At 32.9% G+C, this 10758-nt stretch overlaps 3 protein-coding genes and 1 non-coding gene across 4 annotated transcripts; all 4 read right to left on the minus strand.

Annotated features, from left to right (window-relative positions):
- Nucleotides 1-1331: 1331 nt before the first annotated feature.
- Nucleotides 1332-2059, minus strand: LOC105646836 (protein SOB FIVE-LIKE 4). The gene has a single exon (XM_037640521.2). It carries the CDS (start codon nucleotides 1960-1962, stop codon nucleotides 1555-1557), a length of 408 nt encoding a protein of 135 aa, XP_037496449.1. The 5' UTR covers nucleotides 1963-2059; the 3' UTR covers nucleotides 1332-1554.
- Nucleotides 2060-4437: 2378 nt separating this feature from the next.
- On the minus strand, nucleotides 4438-4598 carry LOC119371071 (U1 spliceosomal RNA). The gene has a single exon (XR_005178629.1). It is a non-coding gene; the product is annotated as a U1 spliceosomal RNA (small nuclear RNA).
- Nucleotides 4599-4678: 80 nt separating this feature from the next.
- LOC105646762 (serpin-ZX) lies at nucleotides 4679-6575 on the minus strand. The gene is made up of 2 exons (XM_012232689.4): nucleotides 6017-6575; nucleotides 4679-5885 (listed from the first exon to the last, which is right to left on the minus strand). Exons 1-2 carry the CDS (start codon nucleotides 6449-6451, stop codon nucleotides 5097-5099), a joined length of 1224 nt encoding a protein of 407 aa, XP_012088079.2. The 5' UTR covers nucleotides 6452-6575; the 3' UTR covers nucleotides 4679-5096.
- Nucleotides 6576-7535: 960 nt separating this feature from the next.
- LOC105646761 (Pollen Ole e 1 allergen and extensin family protein) lies at nucleotides 7536-9151 on the minus strand. Its single transcript, XM_012232687.3, has 2 exons — nucleotides 8783-9151; nucleotides 7536-8619 (listed from the first exon to the last, which is right to left on the minus strand). The coding sequence occupies exons 1-2, from the start codon at nucleotides 8946-8948 to the stop codon at nucleotides 7724-7726; spliced, it is 1062 nt and encodes a 353-aa protein (XP_012088077.1). The 5' UTR covers nucleotides 8949-9151; the 3' UTR covers nucleotides 7536-7723.
- Between the last annotated feature and the right edge of the window lie 1607 nt (nucleotides 9152-10758).

The following is a 10758-nucleotide window of genomic DNA, read 5'->3' on the forward strand; positions in this document are numbered from 1 at the left end:
ATTGTATTTTTGTTGGATTGTGTAGGTTAATGCACCAGAATATGCTCCAAACCAAAATTAATTCTGAATTGGGATAGCGCATTCGTTCAGGATCATAAAGCATAAACTAACAACCAGTTCAAACATTTTTAGTTTGCTTTTGTAGTTTGCTTCTTAAAGAACAAAAATTGTTTTGCACATGTCAATTGTTTTTGTAGAAAAGAAATTATGTAATCCATTCATTCTCTTTCATACTAAAAGAGGTAACTGGTATCCTACACCGCACAGAATAGAAAGATGGAAAGACAAACATATTATATTCCCTCCATCCTGAAGCTAATGCCCTCATCCTCTGTGACATTAATTCTGGTCTGGATTTCATTTTTTACTGCAGAAGGCTGAGCTCATTACTTACAAATCCTTAAAACTTCAGTCTAATGTTAGCCTTACTGCCATCAAAGAGATGCAAACTTGAATGTAACTCAGTTTACCTTTGAAGAAGGTGGTAAATCTCTTTTTTTAAGATGTCTTTCTTCATGTTCTTGTCTGTCTCTAATAAAGCATGCTCAATTATTTTATTGTTTTCCTTTTGTTTTCATTAGAGAAAGAAATACAGGTCTCCTAGCATGTGTTTCTATCATCTGATCAACAATTCTTGCATCTGTGGTGTGCGTCATTTATATATGTTTTTTAGTTATTTTGATATACAGCCCATACTTTATAGTTGCCTAGCTGTTGCACTTGCAACCCTTGTTTGCATAACTGAGTTATATCTATCTATGTTGCTTATTTGTCGTTCTGTGTTGATCCATCTTCTTTCCAGCATGAAAGACTCTGTTGCTTCATTGCACACGCACTCGAGGACACAAAGGCATAACACAATGCAATTGCATTATTATGCTTTTGCTGGAAAAAAAAAAGTATTACTAATTTTTTTAACTTGATCTCAAATAATTATATCCTTGGAACCCAATATCCCACACCTTCTACACTGATCTCCTATTTTTTTATCCTGCTCCCCGTAAACAAAGAGGGGAACTTTGCTCTTTCCAGCAGAGCATATACTGCTATTTCATAATGCTCGATTCACATGCATTATACATGGTCACATGAACAAATAAAATGTATCGTCATTAAGGAGTTTGTGCATTAGTTATATTGTTCTGTATGGTATGTGACCTTCCAGCTAACTGCTTTTGATATTTTATAACATAAAGGTTAACTAGCCAGATTCCAGGCTCCAGCTGCAATGTCAAGAAGTTGGTATTGTCATATTGATACAAACTGGCAGAAATTTAAGTCAAATGCCTATCATATGTTGCAATACAGAATGGCAGCCCATAAATCCATTGACTTTATTATGATTTGATAGGAGATTTTTCTCTTTCTGACTTAGATAACTCTAAATTGATTCCAACAAACACATTGAAACTCTAGGAACATACAAAATTTCATAAAAGAGAATGGAATGTGTTTCTAGTTTCAACCCGTGAAGTAAATTTATCTAGTAAAGAAAAAGCATGTTTCTTTTTTTTGTGCAGTGAATTTTACAAACCTTGCACCCTTTCAACTAGACTATTTGCTGTATTTTCTGTTAGCAGGAAACCTTCTGTTCTTTTCGGTGCTGTTTTCATAACTCTTCTCCTTTTTGTTTGGCTTTGTAGGAGAACAATGGTTGAAATTGTTGCCCTTATCTTGCTTAACACTTGTTGTTCCACGACTAGTTTGACCATTCTCATATTTATACCGATGATTGGGGCCGGAAGAAGCATCTGAAGCCATCGAGTCATCACTGTCTTGCTCATCACCACCTTCGTCATTGAAATTTCCATCGATAGCAATGGTATTGTGGTCATTATCATCAACAACATGGTCACTGCACTCATTGTCATCTTCTTCCATAGGAGAGGCAATGTACATTGTCCACCCAGATTCACTGCTGCTACACCCTTCTGTGCCTAAATGGTGTTTTGATGAATCCATTATTGATGGTGTGAAAGACTGAAGAGAATGCAAATAATGCAAGAAGAGGAAGGAGAATTTTTCTTTTTATTTTATTTTTCAGAGTTGGAGAACTGCATATGGCCTCTGTAAGGAGAGCTAGAATGATCTTTTACATCTAATACATCCTATATAGATGCTAATACAACATTTGCTTAAACAAAGCATAGTACAGCTTATAATAACTAATTAGAAGTGTGATGAAATATAAAATAGAAAGAACCTTAAAAGAGAAAAAGGGTTCTTATCTTGGTCTATAATTAAAAAGAAGGTTGTTTGTCAACAAACTTGAAGTATTATAATATTGACCTTAAGACTTCAACTAAATGTGAGGCACAGTTGGAATTGTTGTTTAGTGGTTGAATTTTTGTTTAATTTTCTTTCTGGTGCGTTCTAAATTTTTAAAGAAGAAAGAGATTAGGGTTTGCATCTTGACATGATCCCTTTGGAGATTAATTGCCACAGCCTAATCAACTTAAATGCCTTGTAAATTGAATTCCAAATTACAGCAAAACCCAATTTCAAATTTTTTTTGTTTGGAAATTAATATGAAAATGACCTCTCCTGTGTTTGGAACAGTAACTTATGATTTCGGCCTAAAAATAAAAAAACAAACATTTTTATATCATTCTGTTCTGTCCCTATCAGTCATCTCTGCAAAACATGAAAAATACATTTTCTACAAATATGAAATGAATCTGTCATGTAAGAAGAATTGCAGTTGAACCCATTCCTCAATCTTGGAAGAATATTTGAACCCATGTCCTTAAACATGTTAGAGCACAGCCTTCCCACTTCTTGCTTATCTTTCAACTCTGTCTTGTCAGAAAAATAGGTCAGCTTTTGTGAAGGAAAGTGAAGATTAGCCAACTGGTAAATTGATGTTACATTAGAATAGTTGCAAAATGGAGACTGCCTAATTTCTGCTGGCTATTGTTCTGTCTTTTCCTTTGATATATGCTGTTTTGTGTTATGTTAATAAAGCTGGCTTGTGTCTTTTAGTTAACTGGGATCACAATTTGATTATATTGTATTTGTTGGTTTTAGTCATAGTTTTAAAATGAGAGTTAATGCTTTTTGAGCAATACAAATTCAGCATTTCCCCTCGACTACTACTCATTTTACTTCTTTATTCATTTTGCTTTATTTGGTTTCATGGGTGATGTTGTTTTGAGATATTCTTTTAACATGAGTAGATTGCATTACACATTCTAAATAGCTATGCATAATTTTAAGCAATCAAGTCAAGATGGTCGAGTTGGTCTAAGTTGTCATTTTAAGTACCCATCCAAAAGGATATGGGTTCGATTGTTATTTTTAACAAAAAAAAAAAATGTTTTTCAATCACTTTAGTTATTCTCTTGTTTTGGCATAGCTACCAACCAACATCATCACCAATTCTACTAAAAAAAATTTTTTTTTAAGAAAAAAATTGACTTCCCTAATGAAGTTCATTTCAAAAGTCAATTGAATAAAATAATAATATCTTGTGAAGTATGTGTAGATATACAAGTTAATATGGTTTTGATAATAGTATGTTCTATCTTTGTCTCATTTTTATTTTTTATAAGACTAATACATAAATTTGCTTATAATTTGCAGAGCAATACAAAACTACATGCAAACCTTCGTTATCGACCTAATTTTATTGCTACTTATCAATTTCAATCGTTTTATTATTATTTTTTCATCCTCATTTTACAATTACTTGTGTGATTCATTTAAGGGTCATTTGTTTGAGCTGAATTTTAAATACTAATTATGGATCTATTATCTTATTAAGCTAAATGATTATGAAGTAATATTAAAAATTAATTGTTAGATAATTAAAAAATGGTATATAATATTATTTTTATAATTATACAATTTTATCTTTTCATCCAATTAGTTGTACAACTTGTTCTAGTGCAAATTCAGAGAACTAACTTATTAATTTAGTGTAGATAATCAATTTTATTTCTTATTATCTGAATGAATAAATTAGAGGTTAATAAATTGTTAAAGTTGAAATAAACACCCCTTGCTCCACCAACGAGCTAATTTTAGCTTAATGGTATAGTTGTTTTTTCTAAGGTCAAGGTCGAATTAATAATAAAAGAAAAAGAAATGTAATTTAAGGATGTTAATTTGAAACTTCTATAATCTTTACTCAGGTTAGCTTATCAACAAGGTGTTAAATTATAGGTTAGTTTATCAACAAAGTGTTATAATCTTTACTTAGGTTAGCTTATCAACAAGGTGTTAAATTATAGGTTAGTTTATCAACAAAGTGTTGGTTGAGGTAGTCCATGACATCAATCCCGATTATTAGAAATCCATTCTCTAATCTATTTAATTAGATTCTCCTATAATTTATTTTAGTTCTTAAACATACCTAAATATGAATTTTACAAATTCCTTAAGCCCTTTTCTACCAAGCCCCTGAAAAATAAAATTGTACTTCAACTTAAACTTTGGGAAGGGGCCGCGCGAACGCAGGCCCCCACTGCCACAAATTATGACGTAGGCTCTCCCTCTTGGGGAGACCTTAGACCAGCACCCCTCCAAAGTGCAATGGAGGTCACTAATCTAGGCCATGGGCCTTCTTGATCACCCATTGACCCCGTCCAGGTAAGTATGTTCTTCCGAGGATTTTAGCCTCTACTTATACGAGCTCAGCCACATGTCCAACAGCAAATGTTTTCGATGTGGGATTCAACACTATTCTTAAAAAGCAAAACAAACAACTTACCTACTGCTAAGCGCCTAACAGTGTTCATTGTCCTATCAAATCCTTTTACTTTCCCTTTCAGATGCACTTTCCCGGGAAACAAACGTCACCTTCCTCTAAAACTGTTAAGAATATTTAGTATCGTACAGTATATCTATGTATTTCTTTGCTTCTAGTTTGCAGATGAAAGGGAAACTGAGGGAAAGATTTTCTTATCCAGAAGAAAATCAATCTTTAAGAGTCAAATTATTCTTACAAACAATTGGAAGAAAGAAAGAAGCAGCAGTTTACTGTTAAGATCATGGATTTTATACAGACACAAATGTATTAAGAAAATGCAGAAAAAACTATAAGATTGAATTCCACGTTCAATTTTATTAAGCATTAATTGGTTTGCTGCTAAATATCAAGAAACCATGAGAGGGTTAAGTACAGCTCCGATAAAGAGCACTAATCCAGAGATTTCCTCTTTGATAATGAACAAAAAAGGATGGTCAGCTACAAAGCTTGGCGGATTCCGAATAGCACATAACCACCTGAATTCAGGAGCAGTAGTAGCTGCTGCTTCTGTTCCTTGTTCATTTACTTCAATAGCAGACTCATGGAATATTTTTGATAGTGCAAGTAATTCTGAAGAAGCAGAATCAACCATTTCTGTAAATTCGCCTAAAGGGAAAAATGGTAATTCTAGTCCTAACTCTTTCAAGGCGTCTGATGCTTCAATCTGGAATGAAAATTTAAATCTTGGAATCCAAAATTCAGGTAGCTCTTCTTCCTGTAATCCGATTTCTTTTTGATAAAATTCAGGATTTGATTTGAAAACTTGGATTAAATTGTGCAAACCATTTTTTGCATTTGGAAGAAAGAAATACATTGAAAATCGATTAGTTTCTGGACCATATTGATAGGGTAGTTTTAGAACTTTATACCCATCAAAGGATCCATAAAGATGTTTTTCGTGTTCTTTGCTTGTCATGAAAGGAGCTTCAGTAACTTGACCGTTGAGAAGATGGAATTCTCTGTGTTTAGTTTTTGATACGTCAAATTTTCGATTCCATGAACCTTTGAAGTAGAGTGCATTTGCAAGAATAAGAGCTGTATTGCTGTCTAGACATTGTTTTGGAAGAAGGTTTTTGATGAGTCCTTTGGAGGCTTTCTTTACCCATAAATTAACTTCCTCTGTCACTTGATCAGCCTTCATTGAAAATTAAGCACATATAAAATGGTGTTTTCTTTCCAAAAAAAAAATAAAAGAAGAAGAAGAAGAAGAAGTGGTTTATGAAAATAATTAATTAGAAGCAAAATCTTGCATTAATTGAAGATTACCTTATTTGCAAAATCAACCTCTTTGGCTGTGGCATGGTAAACAGTCTTCAACACTTTCTCAAAAGAAGGCTTTAGACCATACTTTTTATCGACCCAAGCACCAGTGACAAATGAAACCACTGGAGGACTTGAAGTTTCCAAGAGTTTGCGTTTGCGTTTGCCTTTGCTTTCATTTGCTGAAAGGAATACAGAATTAACAATGGAAGCCAAATCATTTAGCTCATTGATACTCTTCGATCCTAGAAAGAAAAGCAGCTGCTCCAAAGTGGAACCTTTTGAGCCAACAGCAATTAGACTCAAAATCAATTGAAATGACAAAGGAGAAAGCACAAAATTTGATTCTTTCTCTATTTCTTTTTGCAAAATACGAACTGCCATTTTTGAACAGAAACTAATGTTGAAATTGCTAGTGACTGTCTGCACTGTGGACGCCATTGTTACATCCAAGTTATTACATAAACTGCAATTTCCTTTGGTTGATGTTCAAGAATATAATATATCACATTATAACGAAGATTACAAAGATTGTTTTTGTATTTATTAAAAGGAAAATATTTGATGTCTTCAAATATTTGCCGGCTTGATGTAACATTATTCTTGTTTATGTCTATGGCAAAAAACTTGAGGCGTTTTTGTCTTAAATTAAGCTTTAATCAAAACTCATTAGAATAGCTCATTTATGAGCCAATACTTTCTGGGCCAAACACATTCTGAACCCACTCTATAAACCTAATCAATACATAAAAACCTGTTAGAAACACTCCAGGGATTACAATGCTTGTTAGCTAATTGGATATATAGTACTTAATTAATGACATGAGAGTGGCCTGATAAAATTATTGGAGTAATCATACTAATAAAAATGATTTTACAAGGAAAAGCCTTTAATAGATAAAATTTTAAATTTTGAGCTTTGACGACTGTAAGTGGCATTAAGCTTGCGGTAAGCATTGGATATACCAATCTTTACATTGAAACGGATAATTTGTCAGCTCCGCAAGTTCTTAATAATTCCATTTTTTTCCTGGTTTAGCGAAGGCCATTGTGAAACAGATCAAAGCTCTCCCGCATAATGGAGCTCATTTTCGGATTTCCACATTTTTGGGAAGCTAATTTTTGTGCTGGTGAAATTGTTAATTTTGCTCCATTTCTTCCTTTGGGACTGCATCTTCTAAAAGGTCCTGCAGCTAGTATTTCATCATGACCTCCTCATGATTTTAAAGGTGTACATTATTTTAGGTTATGCTCTAGTTTGTTTCGTTTTTCCCTCTTCATTTACTAAAAAAAAGGTGAAATTTATAACTTAAGTGTTTAATATGTTAAAATAAAGTTATGTCAGTCATTAGACTTTTCTTAGAATTTATACATATGGCCTAAAATTGTCATTATGATAATAAGGTTACATAAACTCTCATAAAACCCTATTTAAAAAAAAAAAAAGGAAGTACCTTTGTATAGCCACAATAACTCTCTGTTATTTCACTCTCGTTAACAAGAAAAGACAATTAACACACTACTATTGAACATTAAGCCCAATCTGCCAATCCCATTACCATATATCATATTATGTAAACATATATAATTTTCTACATAGACAGGAAAAATAGTGAAGGAAAAAAGAAAAAGAAAAATTGGCCTAATTTTTCTAGACATAGTTATTGGATATAATGTTACAGTCATATATAATTACGGGATACTGTTTATAAGTCAAGGAGATGTTTTCTTTGAAGAAGAAGAAGAAGAAGAAGAAGCAGCAGGAGGGATTCCTGGGATTCTTGGAGGTGGTGAAGGGGGGAAAGGAAATGGAAATGGAAATGGAAAGACTGGTGGTGGCGGTGATGGAGTTAAGCCTGGAATTGGTGGTAGAGGAATCAATGGTGATGGAGCAGGCTGAAGTGGGTTTGGAGGAAGCAATGGAGGGAACAATGGCGGTGGCTGAAATAATGGTGGAAAAATTGGTGGTGGAAAGAAAAAATTAGGTTTGGCTTCTGTTTGATCTAATTCTTGGTTATTTTTCAAAGAAGTAGTGGTGGTGGTTTTGCCAGGCCACGGTGTAAGTGGTGGTAGTGGTGGCAGTGGTGGCAGATTTGGCAGAGGAGGGAGTTGAGGCAACGGTGGCAGATTTGGAAGTAGAGGAATTGTAGGAACTGGTGGGACAGGGTTTTGAGTAACCGGAGGAAGATTAGGGATTGTTGGGTCTTCAAGTGGAGGTGGAAATATTGGGTTACTAATAGGAGTACTAAAAGGAGGAATTGATGAAATTTTCTGGGAATTGAGTTCTTTAGAATCTTGAATACTAGGTTTCTGGTTACAAAGATTTGGTTGATTTTGAGGCTTGAAACTGAAAAACCCAGCTGAGAAAATGTGTATCCCTTGTTTTCTTGATTTTAAATGTAAAGTTGATGAAGTTGCTGTTGATGCTATTGCACAGTATGGCTCATTGCTGCTTATCAACTTGACTGAACACTTCTTGATTTTCTTTACATGTTTACTAACTGAGAAAGGTAGATGAACTCTGAATTCTCCATGATTATTTGTTTTCACCTCTTGGTAAAATCCCTTTTTTGCATTCTCATCTCTACATTCCACTGCAACAGATGCTCCTGCATGCAAAATCATCCCAAAATATTTAATATCATACAATTCTAAAATATAAAGTTGTCTCTCAGACTATCAACTTGCTAGAAATTGATACAAGAAATGAAAAATAGAACCAAGAAAAAGAATTTGATACCAGAAATGCAAGAAAATTAAAAAAGGATTAACCTGAAATGAAGCGGCTGTTCTTTGAGAAATCTTCTTGGAAACATGTGTCACAGTATACAGTACCAACAACAACAGCAGAGGGAAGGTTCTGCAAAGGCCTAGCTTGTGAAAGATTCAGGTTATTTAATGTGAAACAGAGAAAGAATATAACGAAAAAACAAGACATTTTGTTTTTCCTTTTGGGTATTTTTCTTCTCTTTTTGTGACTAAGAAGCTCTCTTAGAATGAGAGTTCAAAATGGGTAAGCATTTAAATCAATTGTTGCACTTATAAAACCTGACCCATCAAGGCTCTTTATATCATTCATGCAAAAACCAGTCAACTGCAAACTAGCAGCAGTGAATGCTGAGTTATTTTTCCTACCACCAAACAGCTCAAAAGAAAGGTAAATTTTTGGAATAGACAAGCATGAACAAACAGTGTTTTGAAACTGTTCTAACCCTTTTTGTTGCCTTTATTTCACCATCATTAATGGAGTTTGTTCCTTTCTTGGTGTAAAATTACCAATGAAGGATATTGTAGTTGGGTCCCTGTTAGTTCACGAGACATGCAGCGTAGCCACAGATTTCTTTTTCTTTTTTTTTTTTAAATAAATAAATAATTTGAGAATGATGTTTGTTTGATGGGTTAATGATATTTCACTTTAGACAAAAAAAAAAAAAAAAAAAAGCAGGGCAATTATATACTTAGATTCTTTGTTTTAAAAAATGCAAATGATCAAAGATTTTAATAATGCTTGTAGAAGCTACCAAGACTTAAAGAAATCCTATCATTTTGTGCAACATGTGATTCTGAGCCTGAGGTTTTTGTCTGTGTACTGTATGTGCACATGGTTTTGTGTAGTTCAAAACTCCCATCTTTATCTTTTATTTGATTTCTTTTCTCTTCCTCGACAAGATTTTCACAGTAGAATATGCAATATGCTTGATAAGGAGATTCACAGAGTTTCTTTTTGTTTGAATTAATCAATTAGAAGTCATTTAAATACCCAAACAAAACACGAAAGTTCAAACTTGAATAGTTTGTTGCATTGCTTTAAGTGCACCGATTAATTACTGAGACTCCAAATTCAACAAAAATGTGCTCATTTTCTTGTATTTTGCATGCATTCCGCAGATTCAGTTACATTTACGTTTCAATGGTTCTGTCGTTTTCTCCAAAGTGAAGAGAGTCAGGGACAAATGTGTAATTAAATTGAACCCCGTTTTATCAACTTCTGTCCGAGCTTATTAAAAAGGAGCCGACCATCACTTCGGGATAAGTTTAACTCAATAGTATTGTTGTATGAGCTTCAGCTTAACTTGATTCCATTTAGAATGAAAAATTAGAATATATATATATATATATATAATTATATTTTTATGAGTAAATTAGAGTTTTATTAAGATCTGAAACAAAATCCATCCAAAAAAAAAAAAACATAAAAATATTTATACATTGATTTTTTTTTTTAATCTATTGCAGAGAGGTAGGAAGAGAGAAATGTTTTAGTCAATTAGACATTTTCTATCTATTAGATGACATGATAGTAAAATTTAAATTATATTCTCTTAAATAATCATATTTAATAAATCTACTATTTATTTAAAAAAACTTTAATTTAGTGTAATTTAATACTTTCACTTTTAGGGATTGTTAGGGAAAAATTAGTTATTTTGGTTACTGTTAGATGTTTTAATAGCGTTTAACTATTAGCTGTTTGAGTAACTTTTCATGAAACGCCACAAGCTAAATGTTATAGAAGTACATGAGTTAATTTTTCACAAAACACTACCATAACTTCTGAAACCTAGTCCAAATGCTACGTTACTGAACAACTTTTTAAATAACGGTCAAAACGCTAAAAATTGTTTAAAAAGTTATTGCAGAACACAGTCATAATCTCTGTGATTTAAGGAAGTCAACAATGTTTCACTACTTTTTATTATTATTATTATTATTAATTTTAGTTTAGATGCAGTGGAAAGCAATCTCGA

This window comes from Jatropha curcas, chromosome 4 (genome assembly GCF_041381405.1).
Source record: "Jatropha curcas cultivar XTBG-Jc1 chromosome 4, XTBG_Jcur_1.0, whole genome shotgun sequence".
NCBI classification, from domain to species: Eukaryota; Viridiplantae; Streptophyta; class Magnoliopsida; order Malpighiales; family Euphorbiaceae; genus Jatropha; species Jatropha curcas.